This window comes from Colletes latitarsis, chromosome 4, assembly GCF_051014445.1.
Source record: "Colletes latitarsis isolate SP2378_abdomen chromosome 4, iyColLati1, whole genome shotgun sequence".
Classification (NCBI taxonomy): Eukaryota; Metazoa; Arthropoda; class Insecta; order Hymenoptera; family Colletidae; genus Colletes; species Colletes latitarsis.
The window spans coordinates 29224268-29242693 of record NC_135137.1 but is presented as its reverse complement, the minus strand read 5'-3'; the positions used below and the strand labels follow the sequence as shown (position 1 = coordinate 29242693).

At 36.3% G+C, this 18426-nt stretch overlaps 1 protein-coding gene across 1 annotated transcript in view; it reads left to right on the top strand.

Moving 5' to 3' along the window:
• The first annotated feature begins 4729 nt into the window (after nt 1–4729).
• The window catches only part of LOC143341173 (lachesin), a 622893-nt gene continuing 609196 nt past the window's right edge, over nt 4730–18426 (top strand). The window contains exon 1 of the mRNA XM_076763894.1: nt 4730–5366. Coding sequence (XP_076620009.1) covers nt 4973–5366 — 394 coding nt within the window. The 5' untranslated portion in view covers nt 4730–4972. The remainder of the gene's footprint in view (nt 5367–18426) is intronic.

Below are 18426 nucleotides of genomic sequence, written 5' to 3'. Positions count from 1 at the left end.
ATTTAAAAAAAAGTACGCAAATAGTTATGAAATAATTTGATAAAGTAATTGATCGGTTTATTTGTGAAATTGCTTATTAGAAGAATTATTTTTGAAGATTTTAAAGATAATAAATACGATGTAAACATCACCAAGTTCCCATTATCGGACTTGTGAAGTATTCAAATCGTATCTCTTGAAGAAGAATACCGAGAATCGTGACCACGGTATGTTGTACCGGTAGAAGGAAAGGAGAATGCACAAGCCGCAAGACGGGAAAATTTTCACTGCAAAATATTTGAACGACGTGGAATCACAGTTTGAAAGTATTCCCAGCCAAAGTTCGTGGGTAGTTCCATGCTCTATTTCGCGCGAGGGAACGTCACCGACGATTTTTCACGAAAATGAAATGTCATACGAAATGAGCGTACTGTACATCTGCGACTTGCTTTTTGATAAAGGATGGGCACTATTATTCTAATGGTACCGCAGTCGCATCCTACATGATTCTACATCAACTGTAAATATTCGTCTTGGCTTCTGGGTGTATTTCTCGAGTTTTCCTTCCGTGTAAGTAGACTTTCGCACAATTGCATGACGAATTACATCGTAAAAGCTGATATTTTGAAGCATTGCTACAAAAGCTACTTATACGCCGAATTACTGGTTAAATTAGTTGATATTTTCGAAAATACAAGTATATAAGTAGAACATGCAGAGGGTCAAGGGGGGTGTGAAGATTAATTTTGTTTGTTCATTGTATTATATTATATTTTCTGTGTGATTCCATTTTCAGTACAACTTCCTGAAAAGTTATATAATTTTCCATTTTATTACTCTTATTTTCTTTCTTATAATGTTCAAGAAAGTTATTTGTTATAAAACAGAAGGTCGAAACAGAAAATTTCTTTAAAGAAATCGTAATAATATTTCCAGCAACGTAATATTATGTAACTTATTAAAATTAAATAAATAGAATAAATTGCAGAAGACAGTTCCCTAACGAAACATTAACTAGCTACAAACTCATAATAAGGAATATCAAATTTAACGTTTAGTAATGTATGTATATTTTAAGAATAATTCTGATCAACAATGTTTCAGTTTATTAATTTTTTTGTAATGTACGGTACATTGGTACGTAAATTAAATAGATTGATTAAAGGGAGTATAATAGAGTATTTCTATTTCTCACACAATAATTTGAACAAGTGTCGAAGACATTTCTAGACATAGAAAACTAACATGGCAGTCAACGTGTTAAGGTGGACCTTACAAACCACGTCTTAGAGATTGGCACTAGTTATCAAAAATTATATTTCCTGTGTAAAGTACCATTTTTTAATGAAAACATAGGTTGTTATTCAGTTGGGACCGAGCTGTTGGAATCTGTAAGGAAGGGAAGTGAAAAGTATCGCTTCGATTATTCCGATTTGTTGACTATTATTTGTATCGAGTACGTTAGCGAGAGAGAACAGAAATAGTAACAACGAGTAAGACACGGTTAATATTTGATTGTCAGACTTGTGTCATGGCTACGAACACGCGTCGGGAGACCCATTAGTAACCCGAGCCCATCGTTCATCGCATCTCGTAGATAACGCGACGGCTCGCTTTGTGCTGACAGTTACAGGAAGTGGTGAGGATAACTTGGTTGTAACTTGTAAGGGCAAATTTGTTGCATCCTGCGAGGGATTACTGTACGGTGAATCGTCAATAAATGTCGCGGAGCCCGGGACTACGCGGCGATAGTTATTGACTGGAGGAAGTGAAATCGCTTTTATCTCTCGTTGGAGAGTCGGGGAACAGAATGATGTTTATATCGCAGAAGAGCATAAGAGATACGTATTAATTTAAATAACATTGCATATAACAAATTTATACTGAACACTATTCATGAATTGTATATTTTTCATGCATAGACATCCACAGTCTGTTCATCTGATGTTTACTTATTTCGTGTACTGGAAAATTCTCTTAATGGAAAATCGTTCAAAAATACCGAAGAAATAAATATATATTTATCTGAATTTTTAAGTTTTATTCTGAACAATAACTCAGAAGAGGGGGTGATTCCTCACGGTAAAATAAGTCTGAAATATACAATAAAATTTTATCTTAGAATGCTTCGTTTTCGTCTGTTCATTACTGACTGTTTCTACTTATATTAACGTCCAATTTGAATTTATTACATGAGACTCTATATATTTTCAAATTCGATTTTATTGAAAACGAAGCTTTGTACGAAAAATTTAATTTTCTCTTTTCAACTTGTTTCCTCACGGGGAATCATCCCCTCGCCGATTATACTACGAATAACAGAACAGCATAAAATTGGCAGTGTTTTAATATTCTCATAAAGAAATGCGATCGATTGGTTATATTTGGAAAAGTTTTAATAAATTCTATAAACAATTTGTATTTAAAAATTTCGTGAACATACGATCTAAGGAATTTTTAATTAGCTCAGGGGATTGTCTCAATTTTTATTTATTGCAATTTTTATTTAATGCAGCTTTTAAAAAAATATTCCTCATCCGTAATATATTATTTGAGGTATTAATTTCCCGAAGAGATCCATCCAATCACACAATCAAAACGTTCGGTTATTAATTAAATAATCAAACAGTATTTCACGGTATTTGATATCATCTATGATATGATTCGATGAAAGTAATTCGATAATAATAGAGTAAAAAATATTCACTGTTCCGTTTCGCGGAAAACGCTCTGCTGGCGTAATGTGTCGTCCTCGAGCCATTTCTATAGAAAAAAACTGATATTTCCCACTATTATTTATAACTATTAATCACATCTGTGTATAATATTGAAAGACTTTTACCGAAACACGTGCTGTTAATGAAAAATTGTGATTTCCCTATTTAGCTGCTCGGTAATAATGTTAGCTACATATATACACAGATGGATTTCAAACCCCAAACGGATCTGGATATGCAGTCATCGGCAATAGACTAAACAATTCAGTTAAACTCCGCCCAATGACACCCATCCTCCATTCTGAACTAAACGCGATTAAACACGCTATCGAGCTTACGTCCAAAGATCAAAACAAGAACTTGGTTATTTTTTGTGATTCGATAAACGCCATTTCATTAATCCAGAATCTGTAGACAAATGACCCAGTCATCCAAGAATGCTAAGAATTCTACATCAAATCAACAAATAGAGCCAATACAGTTACAGTAAATTGGGTCCCCACTTACATTGGCATTGTTGGGAACGAAAGAGCGGACAAGTGGCTAAAGAAGCTGCAAACTCGCCTAACTTCAACCACTACAACAGTAGCTTACCAGGAAAAATCACACTCTATCTACTCAAAAAGAAAATAAATGAAAACTGGAATAAAACCTGGAAATCCTCATCCAAACCACGACAACAAATAGTCAAAAACGACTTCTACAAGAACAGCAGCGCCTGCACCCTATCAAAGCATGATCAAGTTGTAATCTCAAGAGTCATAATACGACACACTAAACTCACCCACCAATATCTCCTTTATGAAGAAGAACCACCAACCTGTGAACTATGCAAAGTACCGCTAACCGTGGACCACATTATCTTAGACTGCAGAAAATACACCGCAATCCGCCTGGAGAGCAGCATAAAACCCATCTTGAAAGACAACCTGACAAATTACAGCACAACCAAGAACCTCCTACAATATCTAAAACGAAAACGGCTATGACTTACTTGAGTTGCTAATAACCCACAAAACGGTTGATACGACGTTAAGTAACGAAATAAAAAAAAAAATAAATAATGTTAGCATGCGTAGAGCTAAAACTTAACTGACGGTACGTAAAGAAAGATTTGCAAAGTGTGTTGACATTAAATCTTAGCTTGGAATACGAGTGATCGAAGGCCAAAGAAGGAAAAGCCGGAGCAGTCATAAACACAAAACTATATATTGCTAAACATTGACAAAATTGTTTCCCTATTCATATGCTCGCCACTGCCTGTTCCGCGTCACTTATTTCATCTTTAGAAAGTTTTATCGAACAAATTCTTGCGACACTCAGCGACGATTCGCCGTATCTCTTTTTTCGGTGTTCCAGACCGTCCTCTCGAGGCCGAGGTGTTGTCAACAACAATACTTCGAGGAACGTATGACGCGACATCGAGAACGCGAAACGACCTACAGTTTACGATCTCATTGTCGCGTTCGTCCCGCGATCCGTCCACGGTGAATCGGATCTCACGATCGGGCTCCGTTCGCCAGGAATCGGACGTTGGGGGACGTTTCCCGCAGAAGGTTGGAATTAGCCGCGTTCTTGGCGGTTTCCTTCTTGGTGGCGGCACGCCGCTCGCATGCTGAGCCGGAAATAAAAGGGAACGCGTGTGCGCACGTGAAACGTACCGGCGTAAGACGGCTGTCGGGGTGGTTACAAAGGGGTGAAACAGAGAGGCGGCATAGGCGCGGAACGGGTCCGACCAAGAAAAGTCGAAAATCTTAATTCGGGGGAGGCGACGCCCCCGGGATGCGATGGGCGGCGACTCCTAAGCGCCGATTGGCCTGATTCGGCCAAAGGGTGAGAGATTTCCTAGTGGGGTGGCAGGAGATATGCGCCGTGACGCCGGGACGTCGGCGTGTGCACGTCTGCCTTTACCGGTTCCCTCTGTGGCCGAGGCCGCCAGTCGACGTCGGGCGTCCCGAGCACGCAGTCGTGGGAGCTGTCGTCGTTGTCAGACGGTCACGCGTGTCTCGATCGTTCGCGATCCCGAAGGATCGACGGTTATCAGCCCGTGTTTTCGCGTTTCGTTTTTGCGATAATCCCGATTTTCGCGTGTCTGGTGACTCGACAAAGTGAATATTCGCGCCTGTTTCGCCGTCAGTGACTTGGGGTCTATGATGCGTTGGAGGGACGTGATCTTTTACGAGATCCTGAGCTAACCGACAACCGCCAGATCAAGCATTCACGAGAGTGGTACCGCGTCGGAGCAACGCGAAAACATCGTCTGTGGACGTATTTCGATGGAAGGTCGTCCGAGAGGCGGTTCTGGAGAACGTTTCCGGTGGATCGGCGAGTCGCTGTCGAATTCGAGCGGGCGTGTGTGCGTGAATAAACATCGGAGTGAATCGAAGGGATCGTTTCGCGAATGGAAGAACGACCTTGAGGGTTCCCAGAAACCGACAAGGGCTACCAGAGACTTATTCGGTGTGTCTATTAATTGCGAATGCGGATCTTATGCGGATCGTGCTTGTGGTATCACGGTCGGGTTAGACCAGTTGCAGCCGGAAACGCGAATGCCTGTTAAAAGAAACAAAGAAATGGCTTGCAATTATTTGCCTAGAATGGCTGCTCTCTTCTTTTTCGTGTGCCTCTTGCTGCAGGATACTCGGCCAACGTTCGCAGCCTTCACCACTGGTAACGTACAACTTTAACCTTCTCTTAACTTTTTTTCTATTCGACAACAACTGTGCGAACGAACACATATTTCGTGAATCGTTCTCGATTCCTCGTTAGTTTCTTTACCATATAGGAAACATACAAATATCGGGTCTAGATTCCAATGTCAAGTTTGTTTCTTCGATCACTTATCGCTCAAACGAACACTTATTCCATGAATCATTCTCGATTCTTCGTTCTTTATCGTATAGGAAAGGTACAAATATCGTTGTTTCGCGTCTAGGTTCCAATGTCAAGTTTGTTTCTTCGATCAGTTATATACTCTTTCTTTGTAATAGGTTTTCAAGATCGTAAAATACGAGGTCTATGATAAACAATTTTGGTACAGAGATGGGAAAATCGATTTTTAGGACGTTGAAGGAAGTGAATGTCAACATATTCGAACAAGCTATTAGTCGTACTTTGTAAAGTTGCAGCACAATCGTTTTCACACTGCACTGGTTGTATTATTGTTCATTTTGGTCAACGACGAGCGACGCTATTGTTAGTATTGGTTCCACAGACCGATGGTCAATCAGCGTTTACCTATATCGTAAACTTCATCACGAGCGACGTATAAACTGTCCACTATATATTTCCCTCTGACGGTACTCTTGCCTGTTTGGACGGCGATTTAAACGCGCATCGTTCGATCAGCACGTAATCTGGGATTTCATTTTGGCTGCGTTAAATCAGGAAACTGACAACGGCGCAAAGTGTTCTCGGAAATTATAGTGCGTTTAAATAGCCCCTCAAAGACGCGCGCTTGATCGATGGAAAATATATTTTGCGATATTACGTTGTATCGCGACAGTGGTTCTTCACGAACGATTTCTTTTTTTAGCGAAAATGTAACTGGTTTGGATGATTCGATGGTTTTGAAAATTTTGTCGGACTAAATTGTGTAAATTGTTAGTTCGTTGGTTATGAAACTTTCAAACGGATTAAGATTCAAAATAGATTTACTCGTTGTAATTGTTTTTAACAACTTAGCAACGTTGTCAGATAAACAGTAAAATCAGCTGATGTTAATTGTAATATCTACTTTTGCTTTATCTCTCAGTTAGAGTTTAAAATTGTTGAAGGACACATTTGGTACAATTTGAAGTTTTACCTGTTTTATTTTTGTCAACTAGCGTAATATTGCAGAAGGAACTTTGTTGAGTTTAAAAATTCGTGATACTAATAGGATTTTTTATATAATTGCCTGCTTCGTAATATTAATAGTAAAGTCATTAACACTTATTTCTATTAGTAACCGACACCTATTTTTTGAATTAGTAACACATCTAGTTAATAATTGCAATGTCGATAGCTGATCATATTATAAATTAACTCACTTTAAACCGTTTAAAAGAAATAGGAACATTATAGAATATATGAAATGGAAACGAGACACCCGAATACCAACGCGTTCAATGTCTCAATTATCGACATACTGTCGATAGATGAAACATTCAATTTTTTTTTAATACCTTTATTATCGATGCAATAAGAATTATGGTTATAATATATTTCTCGCTTTAAATATTATAAAACTGATAAAGTCACTTGTGTTAATAATTTTGAAAATAAAGTTCATAAAGTTTACTAAAGGATCACTGTGTTAATAATCGATACATTTTATTTAAAACACTGTTATTTTGTCAATTTTTGAATTTTTGAGTTCGAGCCATGACCATACTCGCATAGTTTAATAATATTAATATGCAATGCAGAAGTGATACTATATACGAAAATAAATTGAAGCTTAAATAGATTTTTTTCTAATAAAAATATTGATTCTCTAAGTTCTTCGAAATGTTAAGTCTGGTACGAAGGACATAAAGAAATGATGTTCGAAGCATTATTTATAATGTGGCGACTGAACACTTTTTAAAATAAAGTTCAGATTTTGCAAAAGCTTAAAATATCTCACGAAGTATTAACAGTTTCGTTTAAAAAAAGTGTATCTATGCTTTTCAGGTGCATCGTTGCACTTAAGAAAAAAGCGAGTTATACCATCAAACTTTCTTTTACACAACTTCCTTTTACCTCCAGTCAAACGAGAGATATAAGCTGGCCCAGTTACGGGACGTGTCCTGTATATTAGCTAAAATATAATTATAATGGTATGGATGTAACAGAGAAGAGAATATACACAGTAAAATGAAAGAAATAGTCGAAAATTGCTATACGTGGAACAACAAACTTTACGATAAGTAAACAAATTATAAGGTTCAAGTTCTACGTCACGGTAGTATTACTTAAACATAGTTATAATAAATAAATGGTGGACTCGGAGACATACTGTTTTATTAGAACGTGAGTGTTGAAAATTAAAAAAATCGTAGAATGGAAAAATTAATGTTAGAAAGTGACTAGTAATAAAATTTTTTCCAGGAATAAAAAGTAAAAATATCCTCTAAGATATCAACTAGATAGCTTTAGTTTCTAGTTGATTGAAGTTAATAAAGTAATTATTTTGTTTGGTGCAACGAAGCAATATGTATTCATTTTTTAAATTGAACTGCGTACTTTTGTTTGCATAAATCGATTCTTTTCATCATTTAGCATATGAAACTATTAAGGTATTTTTATTGAAAGTACAACGTTTTATGAGATATTTAATATTTTATGTTTGCATTGAATAATTCAATTTCTACGTTGCAATTATATTTATCATACCAGATCGAGTAACAAATTTTTGTTTCTATAATGAGTGCACTTGCTTTTTAGATGTTGCTTATTAACTGAAATAGATTGAATCAATTTGAAATTGAGTTTTATTAGTAATGAAAAAATCGGTATGTTCAATGGCTTTGTAAAGTACATTAAAAATGTACAAAATATTGTTACAATGCTATGTAACAAAAATTCTGATTGAGTATAATCACTAGAAATATTAATGTTTAACATAGCTAATTCTTTTTTTAAATGGTTTTTTAAAAACCACAGAGCATTTGCAGTCTTTTGTTTCATTTCATGTCAGGAGAGTTAAAATTAAAATTAGTAATGTTAAGTAATTAAAAATGCACAAAATACTGTAGCAATGCTATGTAACAGAAATCCTGATTAAGTATAACCACTACAAACAATATTTAACATAATTAATTCTTTCTTGTGGTGATTTTTTAAAAACCACAGAGCATTTACAGTCTCTTGTTTCATTTTATGAGAGTTAAAATTAAAATTAGTGATTCTAAGTACTAATGATGCTTAATAAAAAATATTAAGAATGCTTGAGATAAAATATTTTATATATGGAATGGTAAGAAGAATCGATGTAAGAAAAATTCATAGTTTAATTTAAAAAAGCAAATGGAAGTGAATATTGCATGGTGCAAAAAATAAAAATATGGCCTTGCATAGGGGATTCAACTTCATCCTCTCTGAATTTTGCATCTTCGCTTAGAAAAGAGCTACTCCTTAATTTCTACTAGAAACACCTTGCATAAAATATATTTAGTTAAAGAAAAGCAATTAATATTTTGTTCTTTATTGGGAAGGAACCGTTCACTTCATAGTTTAATTTAAAAAAGCAAATGGAAGTGAATATTGCATGGTGCAAAAAATAAAAAAATGGCCTTGCATAGGGGATTCTACTTTATTCTCTCTGAATTTTGCATCTTCTAGAGCTACTCCTTAATTTCTACTAGAACCACCTTGCATAAAATATATTTAGTTCAAGAAAAGCAATTAATATTTCGTTCTTTAATGTAAAGGAACCGTTCACTCATCAAACGATGGTTTGTCCAACACGTTTTGTGTAAATCATTCATTGGTAGCTTTCCCCCTAGGAGGCTATCATGACGAATAACGCTGTAAAAGTATATGGTCACGTACCATCGTAGCTGTTCTACGCGCTGTCGAATAGTACCGGTCGTAAATACACGACGAAACCGTTAAACACAGAATCCGTACGAAAAAAGCGCATCAAGCGTCGCTTAAATATTTTAACGATACTTAATGACACGCCGAACACGTTCCACGCGTGGAATTATTCAAGCGGGACGAGGACGGAAACTGGTTTACGTCCTTCTTCCGGTGCGGTTTCTCGTTGAAATTCGCTTTCTTTCCAAGCCAACGTTTAAAATTTCATGTCTTACACGCGCCCGGCGAAGCTTCGCCCCGCGTCTCAAAAGAATCTCGACGAGAACGTTGCAAGAATGCCGACGTTGCTTCCAACGGTCGCTGTCTCCGCGTTGTTTAAACGCTCAAAGAGTCCCCCTGTGGTAATTCAATCCGGCCATTTTCGCGCGTTAAATTCATTTCGCAAATGCGAAACAATCTTCTGCCAGACCTTTGTTCCATTGCGTCGACCCGGGGATCCTTTGAGCCAGCGTAAGATAGTCGTCCTCCCGAACGACACCACCTCTTCGCGATGTCGTTTGTAAGCGCCATCGCAAAAAGCTCGTTGGCGGGCTCTAATACCGCGACCGGTAAAATTACACTTCAATGGCGAAATTGCGGCCAGGAATGAGCTACCGCGTCCCCGCTTGTTCGCATGCATAATTCATAAGCGAGGCGTCACGGGGAAACCTCGGGCGATAAATATTTTTTGAAGCCGGAACGACGTAAAAGTGCATGCAAATGAATTGACCCTAATGTAGCCGGTACCACTTACACGCCGCTACAAGCACACCCGCAGACGTTGTCTGCCTTCTCGCGCCTTCTTCGCTAACCTGCTCGGACCAGCTTTTATTGTTCCTCGCCGATGCACGTTCAACTTCCGGCAATTAACATTTTTTGCGGTTACCAGAACGGCGAAGTTCCGCGGGAATAAATTCCGCGGTAATACACTGGGCGTCAGCGACACGATGCTCGGCTGTTTAAGCGTTCCGTGCCTTCTGTTTCGCTTTTTTTACCTTTTTCTTTTTAGTTTTTAATTTTCGTATTTGCGCGACAATTATTGCGTCTCTCTTTGCTTCCCCTGTATTCTTCGATGTTTTTCTCCTCGGCGAGTTGACCCGCGCGGTGAGGATTCCACTGGAATTTTCTTCGGCTTAATAAATGTTTGCACGTTCGAAACGAACGATGGAGACATTTCAACCGTCTACGAAGTTATTAGTAACTTTTAGCGAGATCTTTAAAGTGTTTTCGTTTATCCAATTTATCGTACAAGGAAATACAGTCTAATTAATCTTCTCGGTTGTTTCATTTTTTTTCGAATTGTATTTACTAGTACGACGCTAATGCAGGGTGTTCAGCCACCCCTGGGAAAAATTTTAATTGGAGATTTTAGAGCCCAAAATAAGTCGAAAATCAAGAATATCAATTTCTTTGTTAAAAAGTTATTCAAAAATTAAATTAAAAAATTTCAAATCATTCACAGAAAAATTATTTTCGGTTGCGGGAGTCAATTACAATCATTTTTGGTGAATAGACATAACCCTGAAATTCTACTCATTTTCGAGAAAAAAAATTCAAGTGGTGCCTAAATTTTTCGGCGAAAAAAAAAAATTTCAAATCATTCTGGAAAAATTATTTTTGGTTCGGAGGTCAATTACAATCATTTTTGGTGAATGGACATACCCTGGAATTCTTATCCACTTTCAAGAAAAAAATTCAGTAAATGGACAATTTTTTGGTCGAAATTAAAAAATTTCGAATCATTGTAAAAAAATTATTTTCGTTTGCAGGAGTCAATTACAATCATTTTTGATGAATAGACATACCCCCGAAATCCTAGGTATTTTCGAGATAAAAATTCTTTACCGATACTATAATGTCTGACCAGAACTTATTCTACTGAAATTTCATGCGTATGTTTAAAACGTCATAACTCCTGAACGGATTGGAGTATTTTAATGATCCAAAATTCAAACAATGTGTATTAATGGAGCTCTAGAGCCCCAGAAAAATTGGCTGAAAATATACTTTGGATGTAAGGTCTACTCGCAGATTGCCGTTCTACAGGCGGAAATGTAAACGTTAATAACTTTTTAACGAATCCTCAATCAACAAATTAATATTCTTATGTTTCGTCTTATTTTGGCCTCTAGAATCCTCCCATTACAATTTTTCCCAAGGGTGACCGAACACCCTCTATAAAACATATCTTTTTCCATGTATATCGTCATGGTTAATGTTTAATTATGTAAAGTTGTATTTATTACCACGGGTCATGTGGTGCACATATCTGAACGTATTTGTATTATTATACAATTATGCAATTAAGTACAAAAAAACATCGATAACATTGTAAACCCCAACAAAAAATTACCTTAGAGAAGAATTATTTTTTGGAATACAATGGTTTTTCTTATTTGTTTTGTTACAAAATGTGGATAAATAATTTGTGCAGAGAATAGCTAAATTGTCTTAATTGTGTAAATAATACTGCGAGTATCTAGCTGCAATAAGGATAGTGATTTTTTTTGTAATACATTTTTACAAATTTGAAATAAATACCAAGATCACGCATTTGATCAATCTATTTTATTCAATCATTATTAAGACATAATGACTATGTAGTAAGTTTCTCTTAAAAATATTATGTCATTTATTATGACATAATATTTTATAATGACCATTTATTAATGACAATTAATACACATAGCAATTAAAAGAATAATAATATTCGAGCTTTCAAGAAACTCAGACGTACATATTTCCAAAAACGAGACCGAATCGGAGCACTAGAATATTCATTGTTCATTTAGATCTTAAAAATTTCCTGCTACTCAAATACCCGAGCTGCCCGACGAGAGAAATTTTATATCTGTACGTCGTATCAGCGTTTCATCTTTCGTAGATCCAGCTAGTTGGATGCTCGCGGATCCCGACAATTTTATAAAATAATGCACATACATTGAACGCATTTCTCCGTCACGGTTACCCAGCTTGGTTCCCAAATCCAATCGTTTTTACGACCGTTCGCCGGCTCCGGATTACCGTTTTTGAAGTCGAGATGTAGGGGTGCCATTATCGTCCGGAGTGGCGGTCCCGGCGAATGTGAATTTTATACGGTGGTCATTCAATTCGCGTGCTACCGCTCCCACGCGCGCAATCTCTTAGAGATAGAGAATCGGGCGAATACGGACGGATAGATAGTTTCGAGAACAGATAATATGGAAAGGCTCTCATTGTCTCGGGTATCAGATCGCGCTGAACGACGAGTAAAACCGTTTTAGTGGATAACTGGCGACCGCCGCGGCTTACCGACGTGCAATTTAATACGTTTAAATAGGTGGATGTGACCCATACGAGTCTACCCCCGAATCTGTTCGGTATTATCTAATTCCGATGAATTATTAAAGGAGTTTGATAACGAATGTCGCCTCGCGAATTGTAACCCGTGCTCCCGCGTCCCCAAATCGGGAATCTATTCCCAACTTTGCTTATCTCTCTCTCTCTTTCCCTTTTGTTCCGTCTCCGGTGCCATTCCTTTCTATATTTTCCTGCCAAGCTTAACTATCGTCGTTGATTTTCTTCGAGCGACTATCGCGCTCTCGCCCTCGGGCGGGTTCTCTCCACGGAATTATCTCGTAGCCCAAGGGCTGCCATCTGTTTCGCTAGGGGAGCACACCCTTAATTAGGCACAGCGACAGTTGTAAGCGCGCTAAATCTAATATCTAATGCCCTCGCGAGGCCTGCGCCCGTACGTGGCGAAAATACCAACGATTTCCATACGTTTCTGCCGCTCGTTCCGTCTTTCGCGAACCAACCCCCTGCGATCTTAACGCGTGGATAATCGCGCGGATGTCCTGTGTCCGATGTAAAAATATTTCCACGCGACGTCGGCCTCGGAACGCTATTCAGAGATTAGATACGTTCGGGGACGAGGGATCGATGATTTTCCTATTGTAACTGTTTTTTTCTGTGGTTAGTCCAACGTAACGAGGGGCTTTTCCTCGCCTCTTTCGCGCGATAAGTTATGGTCGTTTCGTAAATATCGGGGTTTTGTACGGGGGAAACAGTTTTGTCCCCAAGTTGGATCATTATTATTTGTGAACGTTTGGGGATGAATGTTGCCGAACAGAGCTCCTTTCCTGAAATGGAATTGGATTTATTTCGCCATGTATGATAGAATGTTGTAAAATTGATTGCATTTGGGTAATATGAACAGTTTCTAGGATATTGAGAGTTGACCAAGTAATTATGTACAGTCGAATTGGGAATTCATTAAATCTTGCACGTTTATTTGGGGATTCTAATTAATTAGTGAGAAAGTGATTGAAATTTCGAAATCGTATATCTACCGTAAAATTGCATAACTTAATTGCGTGTCGTTTACAATTGATTCCGTTACGAATAAATATTCTCGATTTAGTTTTATTATTAGGGTAAATGTAGGAGAAACGAAAGTAGTGTTCTTCCTGATGAAGACAGGACAAATTTTATTAGAACAACTCAGAATCTGAAATATTTCTTATTATCTATTAATACTTTAATTTCCTATATTGTACAGGTTTGTGTATACAGGGTGTTCAGCCAACCCTGGGAAAAATTTTAATGGGAGATTCTAGAGGCCAAAATAAGACAAACATCAAGAATATCAATTTCTTGACTGAGGCTTTATTAAAAAGTTATTAAAAAATTAAATTTAAAAATTTCAAATCATTCTGAAAAAATTATTTTTGATTGCAGGGCTCAATTACAATTATTTTTGGCGAATACACATATCCTTGAAATCCTACCCACTTTCGAGAAAAACATTCGAGTAGGTACTGAAATTTTTAGGCGAAATTAAAAAGTTTAAAATCATATTTAAAAAATTATACTTAGTTACAGGGGTCAATTACAAGCATTTTTGGTCAACAGACATATCCCCGAAATCCTGCTCAGTTTCGAGAAAAAAATTCCTTACCGAAAATACAATTTCTGGCCAGAAATGTCTGCCCGAATTTTCATGCGAATCTTTAAAACGTCATAACTTCTGAACGGATTGGACGATTTTAATGTTTAAAAAAGCAAACTACGCGTATTTTGGTGGAGAATATGTACAAGTCGCAAAAATATTCGAAAAGTTGGTCCTTGACCCCGTAAAATGAGAAAAACCCCATAAAAATGGTCCAATTTTCAATCAGCCATAACTCCTAAAATTGCGAATATATTTCAATGAAACTTTTTTCTGAAGTAGAGCTCATGGGTACCTACAAAAAAGTATTAGACAACATTTCTGTAGGGTGTCAAACAAAATTACTAAAAATGAAAAAGGAATTTTTAAGAAATATCGACAGGGGGGTGTAGGTGCTTAAATTTTTCGACGAAAAAAAAAATTTTTAATTAATTCTAAAAAAATTATTTTTGGTTGCAGTGATCAATTACAATCATTTTTGATGAATACACATACCCCCGAAATCCGACCCACTTTCTAGAAAAAAATTCAGTACGAGCGGAACTTTAAACGTTAATAACTTTTTAACGAAGACTCGATCAACAAATTTGTATTCTTGATTTTCGTCGTATTTTGGCCTCTAGAATCTCCCAATAAAATTTTTTCCAGGGGTGGCTGAACACCCTGTATATATTTTATTCTAGAGTGGAAATATTTTCAGTTAAATTTAATTTTTCAAATTCAATGTTAACAAGACTGAATACAAACTCTAATTTATGTGGTTTAAGCATGTAACGAATTTATTTTTAGTTTTCATTATTAGGGAAGATAAAAAAGTTTATTTAATTTCACGATGTAAAATTTAAACATTATTATCCAATTATGATTTATCGATTCATTATTAACGAACATGCATATGTATACATATTTATATACATATATATTGAAGATAGATCCAATATACATGTGCTGGTAAATATTTTAGGGGTTCTACAAGACAAAATAGAACGAATACCAAGAATAACATATTTTTTATTACAAAAATATAGTACAAGTAGAAAATAAAATTAACAAAAGAAAGACTATTTACATAATTATGAATACAATAAAAAGTACACGCAATCGGACAAAAGTGAATAATCGCGACACGTGTCAATACTTTTTCTGTCGGTCAATTCTTTTTATTTCGACAAAAATATGACCGGTTAAAATGGGAGTGGATAACTGAAAGTCTACTACACATGTATTTCTGTGTTAACACTTTTTTCAAAAAAGCCTGAAATAAAGGTGAAATTATAAAATTAAATGTTACTTCACACATCACAGTCAAATACGCTTTTACCTACAATTAGAAATTATCATGGCGATTAAAATATAGTACTTGTCATCGCAGGTTTCGTTTGCTCGCGTTTTATTTCAGCAACATCGAAGAAATTGCCACAAATTATTTGTTTTTGGACATTATTACTGCTACTTATTTAATAATATGAAGTATAAAGAAATATAGTTATTTCAGTACTTTTGAGTAGTATTGTATGAATAGGATAACAATTGGCGAATTAAACGAAGATGTAGATTTTAAAATTGAGGAAAGTAGTAATGAAAAATAAATTTATTCTCAACGCTAGATTTACGTTTAAAATTCCACATTATTATTTGTTAGTAATTTATATTGAATTTGATCGATAGAATTATATTAACATATACCTTAATTAAAAGAAAACCTATATTTTAATGTAACGTTTAACACGATGGTCTTCGATAAAAATATCTGTGATCAATATATCGTACAAAATTTTATTTTTACGATGGTTACGAAATTCGTGAAATAATGGTTACCTTCATATTCTGCACGATATAACGTTAATATTCATAAGAATTATTATATCGTCGATACGTTCACATATTGTATTACGCGAAGTTAATTTTCATTATAGAAATATTACCATAAAGGTGTGAAATACGTAACGATGTCCGTAATTTTGGTTGGTCCTTGGAGAAGGAAATACTAAAAATTCAGACGCGAGTAGAGGCACGGATTATTCTACTTCTGTTTCCCCTACGTGCGCGTATGCGTTCGTGAATATTCATCTGCTCTCATCCGATTAGCGCGAAGTATCTCCGTTTCCACTCGTTTCCACCTCATGTTAGAAGATGAACGCGAGCAAAAGAGGGAGAAAATTCGAGGCGGAATAACACGATCTCCTTTTCGTTTATACTAATTGTGAAACGAATAACAGGGGCTGTAAATATACCTGGTCGATCGTGCAACTGTTTTCGCTACTCTTTGCCAATAACCATGCACTCCAAAAGAAGGTTATTCAATGTCATACTTAAAGGTTTATTTCTTAATAAACATTTTATTAAAATTTCTCAAAAAGTGTATTAAAATTATTATGCAAAAGAATTGCTTAATGATATAATACGAGAACATCTCAAGATTGATAAATGTCATGGATCGTCACCTAGATTTCTAATTTCAAACCAAATTAAATCATCCTTTAAAAGTTTGACAGGAAATTCGATACCTAGCGACTAATTGTATCAGCAATTACAAAACTTTAACGAAATTTTTTAGTTTTTATCGGATCAATAATTTTCAACGAACCAAAGTTCCCTGAATTTCGATTCACTATCGAACTTACTTTTAATGAAATACGAAATAAAACACGCATCAAGTGTCACAAATTAAAAACGCTTACTGTGGATTATAATAGTATAAAATTAATCCTAAGCAGACGTAATTCGTGTCACACGTATTAATTTCTTCGACAGTTGTTCGTGTAATTGTTGCGACAGTTGTTCGACAAGGCGTGTTGCACGATATGTTTATTTTTTCGGTTAATTTTTCTTGGGGAACAAGCGCATTGCTTCGGGCGACAGAGGGCTAAAAAGAGTTTTCCTGTTCCCAATTGACGCTCTATTTTTACGAAGAATCATTACATAGTCACTACAGGGTAATTCATTCACTGTAAATATCTCAAATATTTTTAAAAAATTTATTAAGGTTCATGAGTCCTGTTCCATTGCCTATTTTTATTTTTTATTTTGAACTTGAAACTTTCCTTTGTGGCATTTTGATACAAGTAGAATTATTTTAAATATCGTAATATTATAAATTTTAATATTTCAATTTAAATACTCCCTCTGAAGGGTGTGTTTAGAGGTAATCATGAAACAGAAGCAAACAAATACTAACGTTCTTATATAAATTTTGTATTTATAAAATTATTTATAAATATAAAAATATTACTCTAAATTACGCCCCTCTATAACCTGCGACAGTAGTACTGTTCCTTCAAATGAACTAATGTCTAGAAAACCGAAACTGCCGTATTTCCATCGTCGATGAAAAAACCCCAACGAGACCGTAGAATTCTAGTTTTCCGCGTCGTAAAGTTTCCTCCCTTAAAATAATCGAGACGCAGGATATATGGGAGACGGTCGACTAAACGAAGGAAACAACGTTTCGATTCTCGAGCTTGGTTTCATTGTCGTTGCCGCGAACCGTACAATGTTCGTACGTGTGCGTACAGGAAACGCACTCGCCGTCGAAATTGCGGGGGCGGAGAACGGGCGAAGAAGCGCGACCCACGCTCACGCAGTTCCGCACACGTTCGCGGCGGTGCAGACGTGCGGTAGGGGTTCTACAGCACCCCTTGGGGAATTCTCGCTTCATGCATTTTATATTTCGTCGGACTTTGATTCCTAGACGGGCCACGTGGCTCGTGGGAGTAATCCTTAATCTTTGATCGGGAATTATCTTTGATCATGGCTCAGTCATCGATCGTTCCTTCGCTGCTTCTTATTCCGCGGCCCGTCTCCCCTGGGTCGAATGTCTATTCCATGGGGGTGGGGAACCTTTCAGAATTGGAAGGCCACATGTCACTCCATGGATTCCCGATGAGGCTGCATCCGAGTTTCTAAATGAAAATATAGACCGGAATGAGAAGACTTGCAATAGTAACTAGTAAATAATAAATAAAAAATAGTGTATTAGATCGTCCTATAATTTGTAAAATTCGTAGATTGACGAGGATATAGTTTAGTAGGAGAAAAACAAAGTTCGTTGGTTCAGGGGATTATCGAAATTTTGATTCTTTAAGTTCTTCGAGATGTTAAGTCTGGTACGAAGGACACAAAGAAATGATGTAGCATTATTTATAATATGGCTACTGAACACTTTTTAAAATAAAGTTCAGGTTTTGCAAAAGCTTAAAATATCTCACGAAGTATTAACAGTTTCGTTTAAAAAAAGTGTATCTATGCTTTTCAGGT